A 26,892-nucleotide genomic window follows, 5' to 3' on the forward strand; every position below is an offset into this window, starting at 1 on the left:
TCATCATGGCCTTGTACTGACAATTTTCTGATGAGTCATAAAGCTAGTAACTCTGCAATAGCAACATGTTCTTGCTAAGATATCTTAGAATAAAGATGAAAAGCTTGTTGTCTGCTTTTGAAAACAACCCAGGGGTTTCTGAAGATGATTCCTAATGTCTCACTGCACAATATCCATTAAAGAAGCTCTTCTCAGCAGCCCCTTGAGTCTTCCCTTATAGCATCTCTCATCCTTAGTGACCCTGGTCGAGCATCAAGGAAACTGCTTCATTCTCAGGTAGAGGTATCAGCTGTTCCTCCAAGTGCTCTCACAGCTCTTATAGAAGCCACAAAGTTTTATAGAATATCAAAATTCACTGTGGCTACTTGTTTATGGGTTTTCTTTAGAAGATTGAAAGTTTTTTAATGAAAAGAAACCGGGCCCTTTATCATCAGTGTCCAAGTACTTAGTGAAGTGCCTGCCTGAGTTCATAGTAGATATTCAAGGAATGCTTTTGGAATTAATGCATGCTTGAATAAATGAATCAATAAAATCCAGCACAATGCATTTTAACCAGTTCATTAATCCAAATCACCAAAAAAAAAAAGTATTTTCAAAAATATTCCTAATCCCCTCTGGAAATATCTGAGTTGAACCAAGGCACTGCAATTTTAACAAGCATCTCAGGTGACCCTGAAGCATAAGCCTATTCAAGACTGTTGTCATTTGATAGAGCATTTGATTATATCTGAAGTTGAGGCCTGATTTCTTCAATGCAAAACATCAAAAAGCCTCCCTGAAACACTGTTAAATCATTAATAAAAAAGGTAAACATGACAGCCATTGTGTGTGGCTCAAATGATAATAGCTGAAAACAATGAGGTATGTATATAAAATAAAACAACAAGGATTTCAATTTAAAAAAAATACTGCAATATTCTGGTCCTGAAATGTGAAGATGGACTAAGTTGGGTAATCAGAGCCACTGGCTAATGTTAGAATCTTACGGGGTGCTATGTGGCATTACCAAACAAAGAATTTGAAGTCCCCCATTGGAAACTTAGGGCATTAGGGGGGTGGCTGCTTAGCTCACCTTCATTTTTCTTCTCTATTTCCCCATCCACACAGCAGGGCACTATAATCTCTTTGTTGTGCAATGTGCCTACAGAGATTTCTGGATGAAAGGAGTTATATAATGTTGGAGTCCTTCTGGGAAATATAGCGGTAATTTAATTTTTCTGCTTCTGCAGAGTTCTCTAAGGACAGAAATACCCCACAAAGGGCAAGAGAAAGAATAACACAGTAAAAGAATCTTCTGAAAGAATCCTTGAAAGGCAGTGCAGCAAACAATCCCGTTCCAGTCAATAAACACTGACCAAGCAATTGCCCTCTGTGTGCAAGCCATTGTGCTAGGTGATGACCAGAAGCACTCAGTTTAGTTCAGGGTCCAGGCCCTAAAAGAAATAATTTTGACATAGTGTGGTATGGGGAGGGGAGACCACTTAAAAGTCAGTAATAGGATGCTCAAGTTGAGACCTGGAGGAAGAGTGACAGGCAAGTGTATAAGGTAGAAAAGATTATTCCCAGCCATTCGGAATATCAAGGTCAACAGGGGACTTTATGCAGCCTAACATAACCTGTGATGGAGCTCTTGAAATCTGTTGTCTGCGATTACTGTATGTACGTGTATTTTTTAGAGACCAGGAATTTTCTGCATACTAAATATGTACATTTAACAACACCACAATGAAGCATTATTCCCATTTTTCATTGAGACAACTAGGTATTGCCTGATTAAATTTCATGCCCAAAGCCACAGACTTGTGTCAGAGACTGGCATATATTTGCCTGGTCAAAGCCCACATTTCAACCTTTGATAAAGTAGCTCTCTTCATGCTTCTTAGTGCTATTTCTCAGGTTCTGGATTCCATAATAATCCTAAAGTCCAGGTCCAGAAGAGGAAAAGCCTGAGGGCAGAAGGATGCAGTCACTTAGAGGTACCCACATTTCAGTTTCATCTCTAGGCAGGGACCCATCAGAAGAGACGGCTGAGCTAAGCCATTTGGTTGGCTTGAAATACATATTTTCTTGCTGATCCCAGCCTCATAGATGGGAGAGAAGAAACTCCTAAGGAAATCTTTAGAGGCCATATAATGGGTGGAAGAGAAACACAGATATAAAACGTTTGTAGAATTTCTAACAGCAGAGATGGAAGGGGAAAGGTATTCTAAGCAGAAGGAACACCATATAAAAAGGCATGGAGGTGATGAATAACACTGCTAAAAATGCAAAAGTTCAATGAGGATGATTTATAAGATGGGTGAGTACCAAAAAGACAAGGCTCTGCTCTGCATCCAACCATGTCCCTTGGCATGAATCTCTCAGTCTGAGAATCCTTGATAAACAACAGAATTCCAAGTCCAAGACTCAACTGTATTTTAGTGATGATATAAAAAATCAAAGGATAACCCTATTTAATTTCTCTTAAAACAAAAATGCTAAGTAACAAAAAATTCTTAAAAATAGTATCTTTAGAGAGTTTGCAAAGTTCTAATATAAAGCATAGTATCTGGGGTTTCCCAAACTAAGCTCTGCTGCCTTTCAGGCCAAATAATTCTTTGCTGAGTGGGAACAAGTTAGGTATATACTGTGAAAAGCAGGATGTTCAGAAGGGTGTAAATGTAGACGCCCTGGCCTCTACCCACTGGGTGTCAGTAGGACTCCATACCCTAATAGGTGCTAATGAGCAAATATATTTGTAGACATTGAAAATATCCCCTGTTGGGATGAGTAAAATCATTTCCACTGGACCACAATTAAATAATACTAAAAACAGCCATTGAAAAGTGTTTTGTGCCCCATTGGGTTTGCTTCTTTCTTGTTGGGAGTTGTGGGGGCAGTGAAAAACCCGTCTTGATCTTCTCTGAGAACAAAGAATCCTCATAGACCTGTTCTCTAATGTCTCTGGGAGGAAGGAGACATCTGGAAAGTGAACTGGCTTGTCTCTGAGTGCACTGAGGTTTAATTTCTGAACACCCCTTATTTCTAAAGTCAGTGGGTAGAGGGGGAGGGGATTTCTATCTTTCTTTTTTCATACCCAAAGTGAACTTCATTGTGCAAAGTTGAACTTAGAACATAACATCAAACACCTTATACATCCCATGCTGGAAAAAGTACTATGAACATAAGCACAGAGATGAGGAAAAGGCAGATGTCTGACAATAGCTGGGGGGGGGGGGAGCACACGTGGGCAAAGGCTTTCCTTGTTTTGCCCATTAACAATTCCAGGTGAATTGCTCTATTTTATCACATTTTCTAGAAGACCTATTTACATCTCTCTTTTTCACTAGACTTTATGCCTCCACATTTTTTTTTTCACATACCTATCCTAGTCCCTGATCTACCATACAATTTCAAGACATAGTTATGGTGTAAGCTCAGACAGGGACAAATTACATGGTAGTAAAGGTGGTGACTGGGTGGTGGGGTGGTATTGCTAGCACATTAGTCTTAAAATCTCAAGCCTACTACATACCAATTATGAGCCCTTGAGCTATTTGTTTACATTTTCTAATTTAATCTTTAGTCTCTTCATCTGTAAAGAGGAAAATTAATAGAAGTTTGTTTGTGAGATGAACTAAAGCATATAAAGCCATAGAACATTGCCTGGCTAAAAAGAAGCTATTTGTATTCTAAGACATCAGTGACAAACTTCAGAGCCAAGGATCAAATGGTAAATGAGTTAGCCTTTGTAGCCCACAAGGCTTCTGTTAAAACTACTCAGCTCTATAGTTATAGCAGAAAAGTAGCCATTGATAATATGTATCGTTGTTTTCAATGAGCATAGAGGAGCTCCAATAAAATTTTACTTATAATAGAGAAGGCAAGCCATATTTGACCTGTAGATCAAAATTGCTAATACCTATCCTAAGTTGTATAAATTTTAATAATTAAGAAGTAGGACCCATGGAAGGTTTCTGAACTAAACATTAACAAAATCAAAATGATCCCTTGGCATGTTAAGTTTTTAGCAACACGTACTACTGAATTGTGTAGTCTTAGTGAAGTCTGATAATGCATTACTATAATTGTCTAATCATGAAATGGAAGATCTGAGCTCAAAGTTATGAAAATGTGAAGCACACAGGACAGAATGACCTATGTAACACCACCTTCTTTCTATACACCAAGCTATAGTTATAGCTTCTGGCGGTACATACCTAGTCTCCTATAATGCCTTATTCATAGCTGGATCTCATATTACCTAGCAAATTATAAGCATAGACCTAGATCATCTCCAGAGAACCAATTAGCTAAAGATATAAATAAAAATGTTATCATTAATTTATACTGATCCTTAAGCGAATGAGTAGCCTGAGTTTGAGACTTTTCTGCTTAAGCTATTTCCAACATCAGGAAACGTTTCCATTTTTCAAGCAGGGCATTAAGAAGCTGTCAGAAGCAATGATTCAAATAGTTGTACTACAGACTGCTGGTCATTATGTGAACTGATCATGACTATTAAACACAGCCATAGTTTCCTTTAAATTATGCCTTCTAACTTTGCTCTGAGTTTAGATTTCATATTGGTCTCTCTTTTTTTAATGTCCTTAAGTACTACCAGTTCCAACCAGATAAGCTAAAAATACAAGGTTAAAAATGCTGTAGCCAAAGAAGTTAGAAAAGTCACATCCTACAACCCCATATAAATTCTTTGGAGATACCTAAATCCTGGAATATCTATTTTACACAGTGACATGATAAAAAGTAGAGCAAGCACCTTTCTTCGAATACACTGTAGGTATAATACACATCACTCACAGCACAGATGCAGAAACGAAAGTCACTTCATGCCTATCCTGTTAATCAATGAATGCACAGTGACTATAAAGGGTTTTTTCATATATTGACATATACAAAATGGAAACACTCAGAGATGGGCCACTACTCAATTTAAACATAAAATAATTTTTAAAAATAATGTGCCATATTCAATCCATTAAAAAAGGAATTAGAATAACTATCTACCCATACCCAAATGCAATTATCTATGCATTTCCAGTTTGTATAAATGCATTATTTTATAACTGTATATTTTCTGGAAGCCTATAAAATAAATGATGTGTGATACTGCCCTTCAAGTAGCTTCTAGAAAACTAGCCAATTTTAACTGCTGTGTGTTTCAGCTTGCAGAGCAATTTAAAAAATAGTAATAAAACAGCTCACTAAACTTAATGAAACACAGAAAACTTTTCTTTTACAAAAGAATTCTAGGCCAGAATTCCCATTACTCTGTTAAGCATTCCACATGCCCCAAACATTTGGGAACCGCTGTATGGTATAGTCTCCTCTTGGAGGAGACAGTAAAAAAACAAAACCAAGATACCATTTTTAAGTCACACCATCATTTTAGAAATCCAGATTGATTATAGAGCACATCTTGAATTTGAAAGATGAACACAGGAATGAATAAAAAAAAAGTGAATGTTAGAATCAAAGAAATAAAATAGCAAATATATATCTTTAAGGAAGTCTCCTAAACCTCAATTCTTTCTTTTTCTTAAAACAATAATATTATTATTCTATAGGGCTGTGGTAATGATTGAAAGAATTCTTAAACATACAAATTTTTGCACAAAGGTAACATATAGCAAACTTCAAGAAAAACAGCCATATTATTACTGTAGGTTGAGAATGTACATCAGGAATATTCAAGTCCTAGGAAGCCCTACAGTAAGTATAGTGGTGGTTTAAATTAGTTTTCTAAAAATTGATTGCACCATGTATAGCAACCCAAATTCTCATTTGTGAAGTAAAAAGCTGATGCTGGATAATTAAATATAACAGTTTATTCAAAGAAGATTGGGTAGCTTATAGAATGATTCAGACATCTAGAGAAATAGCTTCAGTTGTAACTTTGCAGAAAAGTCAAACCCACAGGAAAGAGTCCTAAGAAGGAAGAAAACTGCTCCCAGCCACCATGGAACACTAGGTCCTGTTATCTGTGAAGCTCCAAGAACTCAACTTGAGTACCTGGGTCTAGCCGTGATTGTTTCTGTGTCCCGCACAGGACCTCATAAACTCTGCTGTCTCTCAAAACTGGAGGTCTTTTCTGCCACCCCTTCCCCCAGGAAATGGACTCTGCATTTGCTTTGTTCATCTAGTGGCTTACTTCCAAACTCATATAATTGGTGGAATTTAGGTTATATGTCTGTGCCATAGCAGCAAATGAAGCAAAAGTAACAAGTCTTATGGGTTCTTCCTATGCAGGTAAGCTAGAAATTCCCCAAATACAATAAATGTGTTTAAAATTTGCTAGAAAGTCAAAAATCAGTAGTCTGAAATGATCACTGCAGCCCCTAAAACGACTAATGCCATCTCAGTGAGAACACAATGGAGCATATTCATTATTCTCAGCAGAACGACACACATCAATATTTTTTTTTTCTTTTAGCTTCAGAGGAGAGACCAAAATTGAGTACAATTTAATGTAAGAAGGTTTCTTACCAGAACACCCACTGCTCTCAGAACCTTCTGGGAGAGAAGGTGTACCTAAAAAGTCAGTATAAGGAGGTTAGAAATAATCAAGGGCATCTTTCAGGGGTAGGAATTGAGGTAGAGGAAAGCAAGACCAGGGCTAACTGCAGATTCTTTCTGTGAATTTGATTCTTGTTCTCACTGTTACCTAGATATACCTTGCTCCATTATTTCCCAGCTACGCTGGTAATTACTTGTTATCCTTAATTCTGAACATAGCCACACCTGAAGTACTGCACCTTATGAGCAGAATAAAATAAACTGGAAAAGGCTAAAATATAGAAACAGACTTTCCACTGGAGTGTGGTTGTTGTGTGCATCAGCACCCACTAAGATGAGAAAACTCAGGCCAGCAGATAGGTTATAGGTACAGTAGATTGTGCGTGTGCGTGTGTGTGTGTGTGTGTGTGTGTGTGTGTGTTTTGTGGTATCAGACATAATGCATCTGGGGACTCCACATACATTCTCTTAGTATTTACAACTCTAGAAGGTGGGTAAGGGTGTCTAGACATCAAATACACAAAAGCTGGACCTGGGTGAGATTCAGACTAGGTACATCAAGAATTAACCATGTAAATTGGTTAGCAGGTAGCAGGTTCTAGTTGTCTTCTGAAATGGGCCCAGATGACAAGACTCCAAACTCTGAGGATTCATTAACAAGAACAGGGTAGGGAAATAACCCTGAAAGACACATATACTAAAGCATGTTATGAAGTCTACACACAAGCATAGGAATACACAAAATATTCATTTTAAGAGTAAAGCTATGATAATGAGAGTAAAATGAATCAAATTCCTGATCTATAGGGCAACCATAAAAATGCGAATTACAAACCAGGAATGTTTGGATAATGTTATTAATAATTCCACTAGGAAAGCAGGTATAAACCAGGAATTTCAGAGTAAAGGGAAAAGAAAATGTTGAGAAAGTTCTTTGACCCAAAAGCAATTTGGGCAAATTGAGACATATGAGGATCCCAGTGATATATTGTCTACAAAATAATTCAAAGAAATATAGCTGAAAGAAAAAAAAATGCAAAAGTTGAAAACCTGATGTAGGAAATACTATTTTCTTTTCTTTTCCTGAGTTTTAATATTGGAAGAGATAAAGTGAAAAATCAGATGCACCAGAAGACATCTGTGTTTTTTTTTTTTCTCTCTCTTAATGCACTAGCCAGCCAGGGGCTACATTATTGTTCCAGCAACAGCAACAGGCATGAAAACTCTCATGAGAAGTTACTCCAGAATATGGAAGAACAAAAGGGTAAATTTACCTCAGCACTGCAGCAGGACAGAGGATAATTTCAACAACAAACTCCTGTAATGCTTTGTTAGCTTCAGTTTCAGAGAGGGTCATGCTGTTGATGACACCCAAAGGATTTACTCAGGGTGTGTCCATGGGGACAAAGCCAGAGGCTATAACCTTTGGCTCATTAGATGTTCAGAGATCCAAGAAAGGAAAATCATATGTTAATCACCAGCATGACTGTGATATCACTCAAGAGTTCTCTAATTATTAACAGATTCACTTTCTAGCAGAAAGCTCTCTATAGGAGCTATTCCCTCATCCCAAATGTAATCAAAGAAGGAATTGGTAAGCTGTCCCCAAATGCTGCTATTTTAGCTTCAGGCAGATACTTTTATCTGGGCTTCAATTTTGTAAATGTTGTGATGCTAGAGTCAGAAAGTTAGAAGAATTTTATTATAGATTTTTTTTTATTTGGGTATCCAGGATAAACTCAGGGGTATTCGACCACTGAGCCACATCCCCAGCCCTATTTTCTATTTTATTTAGAGACAAGGTCTCACTGAGTTGCTTAGCACCTCAATTTTGCTGAGGCTGGCTTTGAACTCTCAATCATCCTGCCTCAGCCTTCCAAGCTGCTTGGACTGCAAACATGCACCACTGTCCCTGGCTAACTTTACATAGATCTTTGAAAAGACTTTTGAACAGCTCAAGACTCTACTTTGTCATTGCTGCAGTATTGTTCCTGGGCTTCCAGGTGTGGAGTCTGAATACTAACCTGGCACTGGCCAAATATTTTCATTAGTTATTCAGAACGACAACCTCAGTAGCAGTTATTTGGAGAGAGAAGAGATGTTGAATGTGGATTCTGTCTTTTACAATGAGGTCTTGTACTCTCTTAGCTTGTGAAATTCCATGTCCCCTCTCCCACGCTGTATAAAGCTTCTCTTCAAAGTTCACACTAGTGGGGATTTGGAGGATTAGAAATGCAGTATCCAACTAGGAGGGTTAGCCAGACCTTAAGTTAATGAACATCATGTCCTTAAGCATATAGGGTTTGACACTGCAGTGGCTGAACAAAGAATGTTGGGGTAAAGTAAAAAGAAAATGTTGAGAAGTTCTTTGACCCAAAAGCAATGTCAATCTTCCCCTCCATACATTCACAGACCTCATCCTTTCTCTTTATTCTTACTAGCATTTAATCGCCATCCAAAACACTGTAAGTTTTACTTATTGCTATCCATGAAGGAAAGATGTTTTTTATATTTTATTTTTTAGTTGTAGTTGAACACAATACCCTTATTTTATTTATTTATTTTTATGTGGTGCTGAGGATTGAACCTAGCGCCTTACACATGCTAGGTGAGTGCTCTACTGCTGAGCCACAACCCCAGCACCCACACCCCCGCCAAAGACTCTGTTTTGCAAGTTTCTATCTCAGTGGCTGACACATAACCGACACTCAATGACATTTTTTAAATGAATGAATAAAGGAAGACAATCTCTCCTATCCATAAATATCATTCAATCTAGTTTTCCCTTAAAATTTAAGGTAAACAACTGAGAAAAGGAGTTTTCCAAAATCCTCCTTTCTCCACTAGGCTTGTAGGCTTTTGAACTGGAAAGTGACTCTTTTTTTGAAACTAAAGAACTCAAAGAAAATGCAGAAGTTGTGAAGTTAAGTGTGCAGCTAAGGGAGAAGTAGAATAAATGAATTCATCCACATTTTGGAATTAAAAAGGAAAATCCAAGCTAATGTTCAGGAAAAAAAGTCAAACTATCAAATTTCATATTTGTTACATTTCTGCCACTTTTAGTATCTGAATTGTTTTCCACCTGTCTGTCTTCACAGTAATAAATTCTTGAAACACATGAATCAAAAGTCTCAATGACAGCCAAGAAATAGAAAATGATGGGTACTATGTCCTAAGAAATAGGGGAAATTAGGAACTTTTAAAGGAAAGAGGGGGGGAAAGCTAACTTGATCACTGGAACCTCAGAAAGAAGACAAGAATATTAGAAACTGAGGGAAAACAACTTTCTAAACCTAAGAGCAGCTTAATGATTGCAGAGAGACAGCAGGCATTGAGATTCTCTAAGAAATGCCTCAAATAAATGATCATGCCCATTGTTTCTGAAAGGTGTACTGCCACCTCCTCTATCATCTCCCAATCCAAGCAGTGGTTTTATTCTGATGGTTTTCTCACTTTAGTGATAATCTCAAAGTTTCTCTCTCCAGTCCCTTTTACTTGTATTCTAGAGCAAGGTCTCATAATTTTCCCACAAGGGCACATGTAATGTTTAAATCTGGGCAAACACGTCTCTCCTCAAACATTTATCATTTCTTTGTGATAAAAGCATTCCAGAAACCATTCTTCTGGCTTTTTGAAGAATACAGTAAATTATCAATATCTATAAACACTCTACTGTGCAATAAAATACCCAGTTTTGAATGATTCCCATTTAAGTTATATTTTCAAACCATTCTTTGATGCTGTGCACAAATGTGCAAAATAAGTGTAAATTCCATAAGAGACAGAAATGTATCTTATTCACAGCCAAATCCAAAACAAGTAGCACAGTACCTGTGCTCTACAAAAATGTAAATATTTGTGTTCCCCAAATCTATGAAACTATATGGATTGCAATCATAATGTAAAAAATATCAGAATGCTCATAACCCAATGCATACATGAATCAAAGCATCACATTGTACCTCATAAATATGAGCAATACATGTCAATCAAAAAAATAAAATTAATTTTAAAATTTACCATGAAAGTTTTTCTTTCTCAGATACTGAAATTTAAATATATATATATATATGGAAAAAAGAGCAGAAAAAAAATCCATGCATCTAATGAAGCAGACAGCATTACAGGGCATAAAGGGAAGTACATACCCTCATCATGCCACATAGGATCCTGTATCTTCTAGCCCTTCCTCTGTTCCCACATCTGCTACTTCATGCTTCCCAGGAGGCTTCAGCTGCGCTTGGCTGCATGATGCTGTCCACATTTGTACTGCCATGTCACTCCACTATTCCAGATTTCTCAATGTGGTAGTTCTATATTATTGCCATCTTTTCATTTCTAGGGCAAAGTACAATTCCTGACATACAGCTAAACACATTAACTATTAATTGTCTGAATTTATGTATAAGGCAATGGCACTGAATTTAAGGCCCATTTCTTTCAAACTCATACTTACCTAATAGATCTTTTGTGAGGACTAAATACAAAAATGCATTTAAGCATGCCTGGCACACAGTAGGTGCTCAAAAATTGAATAGTTATTAACTATTATCAATATAAAAATCTACAAATGGATTTGATCCCTCAGTCACAATCACCTTAATATGTCTCATTCTGCCCCATTCACTGCCTTGAGATAAGAAAAAGTTTTATAAAGTAATTTGGAACCCTTTATTACCAGACAAACATGTATTATTATTACTATTATTATAATGATGATAATGATTATGTGCATTTTCTTTGAGAATCTTGCCTATAATATGCTCATCCTCTAAAGCCACATTACCTTTGCTGATGTTTCAAACCATCCTACGAAACCATGCTCCTTGCAGAACTGGTCCATCTTGAGGCCATTGTTCATGAGCACATCCTTCCCCTGGTCACATTTGTTGGCCAATAAAACCACAGAAACTGGTTTGCCATTAGGGAGAGTTAACTTTGAGTCCAAATCATTTTTCCACTTTGCAACTGCTTCAAATGTGGCTGGTCTGGTGACATCAAAGACAATAAACGCACCCATAGCTTCTCGGTAGTAGACTCGTGTCATGTTTCCAAATCTCTCTTGACCTGCATCAAGAAGAAATATAATTCAGAAACTCTTTACAATTGGAACTGAATAAAATATTAGAACTTCATGTGGGCTCCAATAAGAACAAGACACTCAATAAAGTCTTATTTCTAGTCTTTAAAAAGTGTGCTAAATATATAATCATGCAGTTTTGTTTTTAATCTTTTGAGCACAAGAAGGAAATTAATTCATTTAACAAGTATTAACTGAGAAAATACTATGTACCATGTAATGTTCTAGAAATGTATCAATATAGTATCTCACTAGCTTTGTGTGGCTAATTAATTAATTATGACCAAATAAATTCAGTTTCTTAGTCACAATAGCTACATTACAAGTGTTTGATAAAACACATGGCTAGTGGCTACTGCATTAGATGATGCCAATTGAGAACATTTGGATCAACACAGGATGTTCTATTGGACAACATTATTCTGAACATTTGGGATATAATGACTCAAACATAAAAATCCCTGCTGTCATAAGGCTTACATTATTTTACTGAAAAGGCAAATTAATAAACAAATTATGTAGTGTGTTAAAAAGGCATTCAAAATCTACATTAATTAAAAGTAGTAATAATTGTATATTTACTAACAATAAAGAAATATGACCTGCATAAATGATCATAAAGGTATTATCCACACTCTATTTTATTTTTTGCAATTCTGGGAATCAAACTTTGGGTCTGAATACAAGCATTCTACCACTGAGTTACATTCTCAGTCATTATTCTTATTTTGTTTTTATTTCAATTTATTTGGCAATGGCTATTAAACACAGGGGCACTTTACAACTGAACTACATCTCCAGTCTTTTTTATTTTTGATTTTGAGACAGGTTTTATTAAGTTGTTCAGGGCCTCACTAAATTGCTAAGCCCAGCCTCGAACTTAGAGTCCTCCTGCCTTTACTTCCCAAGTTGCTGGGATTATAGGCATACAACATCATGCATGGCCATTTGTCTCATTTTAAAGTGAGACTTAGAAAATCTAAGTAACTGACTCAAATTAAACAAATAGTAAGCTTGCAAAATCAGAATTCAAACCTGAGTCACTTGAAACTAGAGCCCATAGTCATTTACTAACTTTGAATACTTTCAACTACTGAACCATAGTCTTGTACTCTTTCTCCTCTAGGTTTATGTGCCAGGAACATCCTATTCAATCCAACTTAACAGATGTCTATTGGACATCTACTATATTGATAGCAATCTTTGGTACATGCTCAAAATACAATAATGAGCTAGATGGTATCATATCTTTCTTCAAGTAGTCCACAATCTATTGTGTAAGGAAAACCTCCAGATGTTGCAAAAAAAAAAAAAAATGAATGAGTAATTTTTAAAAATAGAATGAAGACTGGTTTTAGAATTAGTTGTAATCAGCTACAATCAGTTTTTTTCTGATGCTTAGTTTTCTAAGTGAATATTGGAAAGTTTCTTAAACATCCTAAGTGCTCCTCATCAGCAAAAGGGCTATAAGAAAATGTACCACAGGGTTGTCTTATGGATGGAATAAATTAATATATATGAAGAACCCAGTTCAGTACCTTAGAACTAATTAGTATGTATTTCTTCAGCAGGTTAAAAATATAATAGAAAGTATGATACATATTTTCAATCATAGTCTCAGGCTAAAGATTTTGACAAAAAGAAAAATTGCAGATATTTTAACCAAGCAACCAAAGTTAACAAAATCACATCATTTACTTCTGTGTTAACTGAGGACAGGAACTAATGAAAACTGGGCTCACATTTTAGGAACACAAAAACCCCAGAAGTGTGCAACCAGACAGTCTTTTTGATTTGAAACTTTATGTTAAGAGTCTTATAAAAGAATATAAAGTAAAACAAATTGGGCATGTGATACATTTTTTTGAAAAGATCAAATTGCTGAAACTGAGGTATATCCAAGAAAATATAGGTTAATATACCCCTTAGAATACAAAAATTTCAAGCACAAGATTTTGCAATGGTGAACTTTAGTGTAAATTAACAAGCTGTTGTGTTGATTATGTTCACAGGGACATTATGAGGAGGTAAAGGACCCCTATGTACCAGTGAAAGTTGATGAAATTCTATAGTTTCAATTCTAGTCTAGGTGCCTATATGCCCAACTGGATATTCTGGAAAGAAGAACTTTTTAATCAAAGACAGCACATAACACTCCTAAAGCATTTCTTACCTAGCTTGTACCACAAAAGTATTTTTTTAATTTCCCACAGTTACACAGTCAATGAAAGAAAGGGGTAAAATACTTTTCATATGACATACAACCCACAGATGAACCTTCATTTTTTCCAAATGAGTTTTAATTTTTTTTAAATGACTGATGCAAACAGCAATTTCCTTTGATACTGTTCAGGAAAGGCCATGACATATCAAGAGGATTGGCGGGAAAAAAGCCCTCTGTGATCACTCTGAACTCCAAAGGCCTCTAGGCTTTTTAAAGGATGTCTTATGATCTCTTTCAGAGATCTAATCAGATGAAGAGCAAAGTCATGGGTTATTCTATAATCTGCTTGTCCAGAGGTTTTCAGAGCAGAGTAGGAAGCTCTCAAGAATATAAATTTTACATTTCAATATATGACACAGTGCAAAGAGCAAGGGATAACTTTACACCTTCGTAAAGAATCATAAAGGAGGGCTGGGGATAGCTCCTCGGTAGAATATTTGTCTAGCTAGTGCAAGCACCATTTTTAAAAAAGGGGGAAGTGTGTATGTGCGCATGTGCATGCATACACATGTGCATTTGTGCTTGTGTGTCACATCAGAACCAAGGAGCTAGCTTATTTCTGGAAAGAAAAGACCTTTGTATATGGAGGTCACTGGGCTAGCCCATTTAGAAAGTTTGTGTTTTTGGCATTCCGGCCAGGGGTCACATTCAGATCAGAGCATTTCTAGCACTCACATTTAATCCCTCCTTTATCAGCTGATAGCCCTCTCTGCCATTTCTTAATCAAAGTGTGAGAAACATGTGACTTTGTGAATGGCTACTTCTGAGCAGAGTGGAGAGTGATGAATTCATCCTGAGTAAATTTACTTAAAACATGACTACAATTTAAAAACTTCCTTTGGCATAGATCACTTGTCTAACACAATTACCGAATGACTGGTGAAGTCCAGGCTACGTGATTTGTGCAGCTAATACAGTTTTTTGACCAGGAGGAACTTCTATACCACAGAAAACTATACTGAGAATCTGCACTGAAAATGATCCAATTCACAAAGTAAGGACCCCTTCTCTTGGTCCTCAAACACACACCACAGTGCAATAAATGTGCTCATGACTCAGTTTCCAGTTTCAAGAGGTGTTCCAACGACCAAGCAATCAACCAAATCACAGAAATTAATACAATGGCTGCAGTAATAGTTCCAGGAGCCTTATGGGAAAATCTACTAACTTGAAGAATCAGAAGACAGGGGTCTTAATTTTAATCACTGGAAGCCTTGAACAAATCAGAGCAGTTTTAAACAAATGTATTTCTCTCCCTGAGTCTCAGTTTTCTTATGTGTTAAATGAAGTTCGTGTGTCTGATCTCTAAGAACCCTTCCTGTTATAATTCCTTAAATTAAATGAAACCCTGGCTGTCTTTTGTAACAGATTGAAATGGACCATTTGGTGTCAAAGATTCAGCTAAAAATTCACACAAACATCACAGTCATAATGTGTATTTAATGACACTTTCACTTCATAATTAAGGCTCTATAGATGCTCTCAGCAGACACAATCAAGCAGTGAATTTTTCACATAGGCATAAAACCAATGGTAGGAAGCACAGCGGGTTTTCTATTAAACTGAGAATACCTTTCTAACCATTCTGACCCTTACCAACTAGCTTTGTGAATCTCAGATTAGTCAATGCACTATTACAAGCCTCAGCTTCCTTATTTTGAAATAAGGACACCAGCTTGGACACTATAAGACACTTCCGTTATTGTTTCTGGAAAACTCCCCTTCTTAGGCATCCAGTACTCCAGGTCCTACTCCTCCTCTGTTCCCCAGACTAGCTCATGACATCACCAACAACACAACCGCTCAGAACAGTACCTTCAGTCATCTTCCAACTCAGTTTGCGCTCCCTCATGTAAAGAATTTCCAATGTCCCACCAACACTTCCCCTTCAGAAGTGGCTTTTAATTCTGCTTCCTCCACTCCATCAGCATTGGCTGCTGCTCTACTTCAGCCCTTCCTTGCTCCTCATTTGGACTCCTGATGGTTTTTCTGCACTCTTCTACTTTTCCTGACACTCCCTTAAAGTACTTCATGGCCAACCACACTGAACACTCCTCCATCCTAAAACACATCTTGCATTACTCTCTGGATTTCCCTGTGATTTAAATCTCGGTTCCCAGATCCTGAATACCCTCCTCATGGCTCCTGATGAGTGAACTGTGTGCCCTTCGTTTATGCCCTGAAATCTCAGCCTTCCCTGTCCTGACAGCTGAAATAATTTACCCCCTTCTGCATGACCCCACAGCATTTTCCCTGTCCTACCATGAGTATTTATCATGGTGTGTCTTCGTACTTCAGTCTCCACCTGGCATTGAAAATCCTGGAGAGCAGGTTAGTCATGTTTTGATGTTGTGAAACTTGAGGCCTATTTCTTCACTTTTTGGATCAAGTAAGAGCTCATGACACTATGGTGAAAATAAACTGAGATTAAGGTTTCTTCTTCCTCTAAAGTACATTCTCATATATTCATGATACTGCTGCACACTGATGCACTTACTCTGTATTCCATTTTCATTCCCAGTAAATAATCAATAGAAATTCATTAGGAGAGATAATTAACGTTATTCTAACACAGCTATGTACATAACCATTGCAATAAGTTTCGGACTGGAATGTTATGCTTTTGTAATCATTCTCACAATTAAGAAATGATCCCTCAGAATCAATTTATTCCAAACAATACATGCTTTTTAGTCCTGGTATAATCAGAAGATCTAAAAGTGCTACAATGATATTCTCTATATGTCTATGTAACAGTGTGAAAATATAAAAACAAAAGCAAATATGGATCTTGTACAATGATCTAAAAGAAAACAATCAAATTATATGATTGCTATAATGGTCAAAAGGACACTGAGCTCTTAATGAAATTAGCTGGTTTTGAAGGCCAAGGGGAACAACATCCTAGGACCAGGATCAGAGTAAGTTGACATTCTAGTGCACAAGGTTTTCTCCAGTTTTTAGGAACCCATCTGGCCCCCTGGCAATGGTTCTGAAACTCTTTGATCTGATCTCTTCACTCCTTTGCCCTGCCAAACTGTGACAGAAATGTGTCAATCACTATTTTTCCAAGTGACAAAGCATAGATGCTAGAATTAACCTTGCAAAATCTTTTCATACAAAATTACCAGCTATTCTATAACCATGACCAAGTTTATGTAGCCCTCCTTGCAAGCACTGCACTTGTGTATACAGTGAAATTTCTGTTAAGGTCCCTGTATTAAGTGAAGGAATAAGCCTAGTCTCTTATTGCTCCTTCAGCAGGTACTTGCAGGCTTACCAAGTCTTTCAGAGCTATCTGTCCCTTCATCACTTCTCTTCTACTCATACCAAAATCACTCATTTCATCTCATTCATTTAACAACAACAACATCAAAATCTAATGCCTATAATTTTCTAGGAACTGGTCTAGCAACTAGAATAAAATATCCTTGCTTTCCCATTCCACTGGGAAGAAATAAACAGCAAGCTAAAAATAAGTAAAATGTAAATAATACTATGTTAGCTGGTGAAAATGTCATGGAGAAAAATAAAGCAGGGAAGGAGACTAGGGTATACTGGGGTTGGGGACAGAGTCAAATAGGTTGGATGGTGAAGGCTCCACTAAAAAGGTATCATTTGAGAAAAGACCAGAAAGAGGTAACGTAGGGGGCTCTATCTCAGAAGAATTTTAAACATGGGAACCAGCAAGTGAAACATCAAGATCCTGAGGCATACATATGTCTGGCAAGGAGCTGGAGAACTTCAAGGAGACTGAGTTGGCTGGAGAGAACTGTACAGGATCAGAGTACAGTGTGTTCAGGCAGGGAGATCCCAAGGTTCAGACTGTAGACACTTTCAGTGAGGATTGTGAGCCAATGAGAAACATGAACTGGCATGAGAAAATGAATGATGTCTGGGAGTCAAGGTGAGAAAAGAACAGTCAGAAAGTTATTGCAATAATTCAGGAAAGAGATAATAATGATTTGGACCAAAGTGGTAGTGGTGAAGATGGTAAAGAGTGATTGTTTTCTGGGTGTATGTGGGGATAGAGATGATAAGTGGGTTGTAGAGTATGAGATGATTCAAGCATGATACCTAGAATCTAAAAATCTGAAAGTATAGAGATGCCATTGGCTGAGATGAAGACTTCAGGAGGCATAGATGTGGTGTGTATGTGTGTGTGTGTGTGTGTGTGTGAGTGTGTGTGAGTGCGCGTGCGCACGCTGAGAGAAAGCGTAGGAATTTGACATGTTAAGGTGTAAGTCTGAGATGGCTGTTGGGCTCTATCTTAAGCACAAGGGATATATATCTGAAGTTCCAGGAAAGGTCCACACTGAAGATTTAAAATGTTGCTTAATTTCTGTGCATCTCTGCCTGGTTCATCTTCCAGGGCCCTATCCTCTCCCCATCATTTCCCTAATTAAACAATCTGAGAAACATTCCTCTATCTATAGCAGCTCTAATAAATGGAAGTTGAATGGCTAACATGCTTTGTGATCCATACCAGATTTAAAACAATCTGAACTATTACAATTATAAATTGGAAGCTATCTCACAAATACACAGATAATGGAATATACTGAAAATTTAGCACTTTAGTGATACAGGGCTTATATTATATAACAAGGTTCAGAAGTTAGTTTATTTGAGCTGAACAATGCCAAACTCCTAATCTTTAAGGAAAAATAAAAATGTCATGAGATACAATTCTTTTCACATTTTTATATTCCACTAAAACAATGCCTTAAATTTAAGTGTGTGAATTTCTATCAATTTTGCAAAAATAACTAACAAATACATATAAATGAAACTTACAAAATTTTATTTTACTTTTATGAAAGATTTTTTATTTGACAGATAACTTCTGAATTAATATAAAGAAATGATAGTAACATATATACAAATTCAAAATATGTTCACTAAGCACCTAGATTAGTTTCTCTAATGTTTTCACCAAAAATACCTTCATTATTAAAAGACTGACTAAAAAAGTTTATTTAGGTTTTTAATCAAAAAATCTAAAGCTGTCCATTATACCTTCTAATTAGTATAAGATGACTCAATAATATAACCCTAATAATATGATTAAAAATAACTTTTTAATATTTATTTATTTATTATTAGAGATTTATGGTTACACATAGTAGTTGAGTTCCCCACAAATGCATACATGCAGGGAATTCGATTTCAGTTCATGATCCCCCCTTTCGACTATCATCTTCCCTTTCCTCTCCCACATTCCTTCCTCTACTAGACTTTCTTTCATTCATCTATTTATGTATATTTGAGTGGTTCTTTTGAACAATGCATAAAGGTGGAGCTCCTTGCGGTATATTTATATATGCACATAACATGATTTTTTAGGAACTCATTCTGTATTGCCTTTCATTTCCCTCCCCTCTACTCTGCCTCTTGATCTCCTTCTTCTACACTATTGATCTTTCTTTTATGCTATCCTGTCCTTCTTTTCCCTTTTCCTTTATTTTACTCTAGCTTCCATCTATGAGAAAAAAAAACTTTCAATCTTTTAATTTCTGAGTTTGGCTTATTTCACTTAGCATAACATTCTCCATTTGCATTCATTTACCAGCAAATACCATAATTTCATTCTTTTTTATGGCTGAGTCAAACTCTGTTGTATATATATACCATTACTTCTTAATCAATTCATCTAATTATAGCCATCTGGATTGATTCCATAATTTAGCTATTGTGACTTGTGCTGCTATAAACACTGAAGTAGCTTTATAGCTATAGTATGTCAATTTTAATAACTCTTAAAAGCTTTCCTAACCTATACATTCTAACTGGAGAGACTGGTCGACCTCAGATTGGTAATCATAGGTCCACATACCCCAAATCATATACATAGCACATAAACAAAAATGAGTCATAAGTCATTTATAAAGTATTACAGTAGATCCTGAGTTGATGTTGCCTTTTGTTTGGAGTGAGTTTATATTTCCCAAGGTATTTACTGCTTTTGAGGGAAGATGTATCGGGAGCATAATACGCTAAATGTTGTTAGGCCCTGGAGTAACCAAACAGTGTATGGAATGAAGCAGACCCTGTCTCACTAGCGTAACCACTAAGATACAAGTGAAGTACAGGGGTCAAAGCTTACTTTGATGTCTCTTTTGAGTTCTGTTTGCTTGTGTTTTTGTTTTACATTTTGGACAAAAGGGAGCTTACATTAAGGGAGATTCTAGATCGTGGATTTAATTCCAAAGGACTAGGGCCTTGGAGTCAAAGGTGACCTGTAGAGTGATCTTCAGCTACCATACCTCTACAGAGAGCATGTGGAGCCTCTGTGTTGGGGAAGTATTTTGCCCTATAAGGTGAGGTTTCTTTCTCTATTTTGTGCTGTCTCATTTTAAGATTTTATCGTCATACGTAGTACAAACACTCCACTGTCTGCTGAATAGTCAGTAGTTCTATGGCTCAGTGTCTTGGCTCGTTTTGTTTTCTCCTACTTTGAAGATTCCATCCAACTTACATTGATTTCCATTCACATACTGGTATGGCCTAGATACCTCCTGGTCCATGAAGCCTCCAAATACCTTTGCCCCTTCATCCCCAGGACACAGGACTTTTTATTTCTTCCACTGCCTTTGCTTGGTTCTCCCTTATGGGTTAATGAACTGTATCTGCTTCTGGTCCCTTGCTTCATATGCTCATGCGAATTAGGAAGTATTTCCCTTGAATATACATATATTTCATAATTTTATTTTAAAAGAGATATTTGCTATCAGTCTATCTTATTGTAAGGCTCTTTTAATGGTTACCTAGGATCCTGTGTTCGTTTCTTGCATTAAAATACTTTAACACACTCTAGTTTCTCAGAGTATATTGATATAGCTGGACATGGAGTTTTGTTGAGAAGAAAGCAGGAAACAGAACTGTGGGAAAGCATGTTTCAGAATTGGGAACACAATTTTCAGAAAGACTCTCAGAAGATGAACAAGTAATTGCCAGGCCAAAAAATAAGAGGTCATTTATCTCACCTGCTAGCCTTCTATGAGACTTTTGAGGTTATGCACCTTCGTCTACAAGTTAAGGGCTAGGCACACTATGCCTGGCTAGTCTTTCTGTTTCTTGCTTTGAAGCACCATAACACCATGGCAACCCCATTTCCATTAGAACATACCTTCTTCCTTATCCTCCATCTAACCAAATCCTACCCATCCTTCAAGGTTATAGTCAAGTGCAGTCTTCTTGGAGACTCTGCATAACTAGCTGATGCCAACCTACCTTGCAACTATTCTATATCCTCATAACATTGACTGTATCAATCACTTGGCTACTGTTCAATTTTTCGATTACTGTGCCTATGTCCGCATCATACACATATTCTGACAGGCTCAAGTCTATGCTTATGATAGACTTACATAAGAGAATAAAACTGGCCATACAAGTCCTTTTTACACAATGAAGCAACAAATAATATGGATTCTTATAAGCAAGATGGAATCCCAGCAGGGAAAGGAGTAGACTAAATAAAGCAATATCTCTAATTCATTTCATTTTCACTTTTTTCCTATGCCTCCTCAATGCCTGTTCATTGTGATCTATTCTGAATCTATCCACAATGTAGAATCATTCTAATTCTTTCTGAAATTTCCTTAATTCCTCTATAATCAATGTCTTTCATTTCACCTAAATGCTGGTTTACATCACTTATAGACAAACCTTATTTCTACTCAACAAGAAGATAAGACTAGCTGTGGTATATTTAACTAAGCTAAAGAATGCAAGATAATAAGATAGGATAAAAAGTCAATACTGGTTATTAGGTGTCCATAAACAATAGTCTTATTGGAAGAAAGATAAATGAATTATAGTGTTTTATTGTTAAATTTTCATTAAACTCTGAATTTATATTTAAATTTAAAGCTATATACATATTATGCTTTTGAAAAAGACTACTAGTACACTGTCATAGTAAATATTTTGTTATAAATGTTCAAACTGGGATCAACTGCCACCAGTTTAAGTGAAATAATTCATTTAGATGAAGAAATAATATCATATAGCAAATAAAAACCCAATAATGATGGGGTGAGAGAATGAAACCAAGTCCCAGGTGAAAAGTTGGCATCAATCAATATAGAAGGGTGAGCATTTTAAACAAATAAGCAACATAAAATACTTTCACAGAATTATAAGCTCAAGAGGATTTAATAAAAAGCTACCTTTAATTATTTGGCCTTTGAGCCAACACCTCTAAATAGACTATTAAGATACCTTTATAAATAACTCACAAGAAATTCTGAACTCCAAAGCTTCCATCCTTAAAGAATATCCAGATTCCTCTAGAACTATAATTCCCCAAACAGATGACAAGGTACCACAGTAAACTCATGGAGTGCAACAGAATTTTTTTTAATTTAAGTTAAACACAATGATAATCAAGATCAATCAGACACTTCAGCAACTTCCAACAAGGTAGTTAACAGTTTGCCACTACATTCCTGTGATGTCATTATGTCTTTTTTGAAAATGGGGTATTGGAAGTTTCTGTGATAAAAATCAAGAATCATCTGAAAATGTGAATAGAAAATGAGGGAGGTGGTGTCTCAAAGGATTGGGATGTTGTTCCATGACCAAACACCATGCCTAGAGTAAATTATAGTTACTAAAAATTAAATAAAAATTTATTTTAATTTATGTGTTCTATTTTTCTTACATGACTATTAAAATTAGAACATAATATGTGTTTGGTTATTTGGTGCTATTTCATGAAGAAGACCCTTGGGTATTTCTTTCAGTCTTCAGGCACAATGATAAAGTTACTTTGGCATTACAGGAGACTTGTTAAACTTAAGGTTTGAGAACTTCTGCTGTATCCTCTAGAGTCTAGTTGGTTGTTGTCTTTAAATTTAAAAGACACACACACACACACACCACCAACACCAACACCACATCATACATGCAGTCCCTTTCACCATCCTATTTGTTTTAATCAGATTTTTTGGTGCTGTGACTAAAAGACCTGATAAGAACAATTTTAGAGGAGGAAAAGCTTATTTGTGGTACAGTTTCAGAGGTCTCTGTCCATAGACAGCCAGCTCCATTCCTCTGAGCTTGAGGTAGGCTAAACATCATGGTGGAAGAGTGTGGCAGAAGGAAGTGGCTTACTCCAGGATTAGGAAGCAGAAAGAAATGCCATTCACCAGATACAAAATATATGCCCAAAGGCAAACCCCAGAGACCTACCTCCTCCAGCCACACCCTACCTGCCTTTAGTTAACCCTCAGTTCATCCGGAACAGGGGATTAATTCACTGACTGAGTTAAGGCTCTCTCATCCAAACCATAACATTATTAGATCTAATTTTGATTCTGATACCATAAAGCATCACAGCTATTCCTAGTCTTTTTTCCCAAATAATGACCTGTGTCCGGGCTCTGTGGTTTTCCAGAATAAAAGCGGATGAAGGTGGTTGTTATTAAACCAAACCAATCACATGGTCTCAGCAATGATGTATGCAAAGACTTCAGCTCATCTTCTACATGCAATTTAAACAATCTGAGATGTGAAAACTATTGCATGGTTCTATCAAGCCTTAGAAAACACTAGAATAGACTGGTTGGAAAACAGAGAAATATCAGTTCATATTCCAGCACTACTCCATTGTGTAACTTTTCAGAAAGCTTGTGTATTTCTTTGCTTCTTTATTGGTTAAATAGCCTATCTAAGCACAGTTTTTTCATCTTTATATAATAACCAGTATCTACCCCAAAAATTCATTTTGTGCAATGAATGAAATGATACATATAAATGCATAACACCATGACTGACTCTAAATAAATAGTAGCTATTTATAACACATTATATTGTAGAGAAAAAACAATTCTCTCAACAATGAATTTAAGTCAATTTGTTTTATACTTCACTCTTAAATTGGATGGAAGTTTGTTTGAACCTTCCACGATGTAAGTATTATCTTTGTCTCCTTTAGACTGAGAAGTACACAAGAAACTAAGTCCTTCATCACTCTTCCAGAGAGAACAATTTTATGCAAGATTGAAAAACTAATTAAAAGTTAAATCCAAATATAAATGATAAGGAGCAAAGGTTAAATAATACACCAGGATAACACAAATTATAAAAAGTACAGACTCAGAGGAAAAAGTAATAAGATATTTAAAACTATTGAATGCTCTTCTTCAATTCTGTCTCTTGCTTCCAGAATCATGTGTTTGCTTGGTTCTCCTCCTATTAGCATTTTCTCCACTTCCTTTCTGACCTTACAATAATTTCATTAAGTTTTGTAGGAACTAATGGAAAGTCTGATAAAAATTGTGAAGGATATCCAGACAGGTACACAATAACTATAATGCAAATTTTAATTGGAGAAGCGTTACGAGGAAGGTAAAGTGATGCTGCTTGGGACTCAAAAGAGAAAGAAGTTATTTCTGATGGGGGAAAATCCAAAGGGAAGCTTTTGTAGAGGAGTTGCTTTCCAGGTGAGTCTTAAAACTCAGGTAGGATATGAATATGTGGACATAAAGCAAAGGACATATGAACCAGTGGGAAGAATGGGAGCAAAGACATACAGGCATAAACACGAGACTTAATAAGGAACCAAAGGAACACAAGTGACTCAAGTGTGAGCCTCATAATGGACAGTGGCTGAAAATAATATTAGAAATGTTATTGTAAGCCACATTGGGCATAACTTTGGTGGTCTACCATGATAAACCATCATTCCCTCTTCTCCACAGTATGAATCACCACAGGATTAGGTGAATACCCAATTCAATTATATTTGCACCTCAGCCTCAAAACATCTGATGTTAAATATAAGTAAGTCTTTAATTCTTCAAACTTCATAGCAATAAACCAAGGAACCCTGTATCTTTGTTCTAGTTCTTCCATTCTCATGTTCTGTGGGCCTAAGACAGCAATGCCACCCCACTTCCAGGTCATAGCTTCTCATCTCTAAAATGACCAGTGTGGCTTTGAGGAGTAGTCAAATTTTTTACCACTTAAAATTACCTTTCAAAAGCTATCACTGAATATAATACATCTAAAAATCATGAGGAAGATTCATTTTTGCCATGTGACCTTCAAATAAACAAAAAATTCACTCTAAATTATAGAGACTGTCAAACAGAAAACTGAAATTTTCAGAAATGTTATTTAAAGTAAGCACAGTGGCCTATAACTGAAACCCAGTGACTCAGAAGACTGAGGCAGGAGGATCACGAGTTCGAGGTCAGCCTGGCCAATTCAGTGAGCCCTGTCTCAAAATTTTAAAAAGATGGAGGACCTGGGGATATAACTCACTAATAGTATGTCCCTGGGTTCAATCCAGGTACAGATTGTGTCCAGAAAAGACGGCATTTAAAGTGACTCCTCAGTTTTTATATCAAAAAATTACAATAGAAATAATATCTTATAAAAAGTGATTACCATATTTTTCTATTCTAAAATATATACTTTTAATGTTAATGTTTATAAAATCATGAACTCTTTCATGAACATAAATGAGTTAGCAAGTTTATTTTTTATTTTATTAAGAAATTTTTAAAACAATGATATATCTTAGAATTAAAGCAATGATATGAAAGTTGACTGAAAAACTTTTTATGGAACACCTACCTACTCATTAAGCACATACTGTGTGCCATGTACTAAATTATGACCCAGTGACACAGTTTAGAGGAAAAAGGCATTCCAATGCAGTAGTAGAGGTTTCCTAATCTTGGGTAAGCATAAAATATCCTGGGAGCAGAGAAATATTGTCTCCCTGCGTCTTACAGAGTCAATAGAGACTTTCTAGATAGAGTCACATGAATAGCATGAGGACAGACCCACAGGAAATATATAAGTAAAAAAGACAAAAGTACATTTTGTCTGAGGGAATTGGTGAGGTATAAAGCAAGGAAAAAGGTAAGTAAACAGGGACACTGTAAGATATCTGCCACAGTCAATAATCATGAGAAGAAGGAGAGATGAGACTATAACAAGGAAGCAAAGCCTGATCTTTAACAACTTGAATTTCATGCTAAAAGTTTAGCATTTAATTTTGAGAGTGGTACTGAGCCACTGAGGAGAACAAATTGGAGAATATCAAAGTGGATAATGATATAATGCTGAGAAGAATCAAAGCTGTGAGTTACACACTGAGGGCCTGAGGAGTTCAGTTGACTTGTAAAGAAGATATGACTATTGGAAATAAGAATGAGATAGCTATTTCACAAGTTAGAAAAGATAGGATTTGATTAATGCTTAAGAGTGAGAAAGCAAATCAAGAGGAGAAGAGTGAAAGTTAAAACCTGAGTTATTAGTCAGGCCTGGTAGTGCACACCTGTAATCCCAGCAGCTTGGGAGCCTGAGGCAGGAGGATTGCAGGTTCAAAGCCAGCCTCAACAATTTAGCGAGACTGTAAGCAACCTAGTGAAACCCTGTGCCCAAACAAAATTTTTCAAAAAGAGCTAGGCATGGTTCAGTGGTTAAGTGCCCCTTGGTTCAATCTCCCTGGGTACCACAAAAGAAACAAACAAACCAAACTGAGTTATTTTCATTGAGTAATTTAAGATGATACTTCTTAATAAAATTCCCAAAGATCTGGGGGAAAGCTTGAAATTCAATAAGTAGGAAACCCAGGAGAGATTCTAAGATGGCCTTGCTGAGCTGAATGCAAGCACTCTAGTAGACCAACCTAGAAATGAGGATGATTCCTGCTGGACTATATTAGTTCCCACACCTGAAGCAATGGAGAAAACATATTCCTCTACAAATATCTATCTCAGAGCCAGAGATCAAAAGAAATAAAAAGGGTTCTTAATGGTTTCAAAACTTTGAAGGATCCTCCAAAGTGAGGATCAGAACAGAAAAAAGCTCTAAGTCTATTTCAAGAGAACTTTCTCAAAAATTCATCAGGTGAGCAATAACCCTAGTATCAATCCCAGTGACTGCTTAACAGCCAACCACTTTTACTGAGCAGCCATTATGTGAAAGTAATATAAAGAACATGTCCAGCAGGAAATTGGAATTATGTGTTTGAGATTTATGAGAAGTCAAGCTTATAGGCACAGTTTCTGAGTCATCTGCACAGTTTAAACTACTCACTGGAAAGAGC

General features: G+C 36.4%; 1 protein-coding gene across 1 annotated transcript in view; it reads right to left on the reverse strand.

Moving 5' to 3' along the window:
- Positions 1-26,892, reverse strand: part of Rab38 (RAB38, member RAS oncogene family) — a 54,766-nt gene that overhangs the window by 22,712 nt on the left and 5,162 nt on the right. The window contains exon 2 of the mRNA XM_026401531.2: positions 11,303-11,583. Coding sequence (XP_026257316.1) covers positions 11,303-11,583 — 281 coding nt within the window. The remainder of the gene's footprint in view (positions 1-11,302; positions 11,584-26,892) is intronic.

This window comes from Urocitellus parryii, chromosome 4 (assembly GCF_045843805.1).
Source record: "Urocitellus parryii isolate mUroPar1 chromosome 4, mUroPar1.hap1, whole genome shotgun sequence".
Classification (NCBI taxonomy): Eukaryota; Metazoa; Chordata; class Mammalia; order Rodentia; family Sciuridae; genus Urocitellus; species Urocitellus parryii.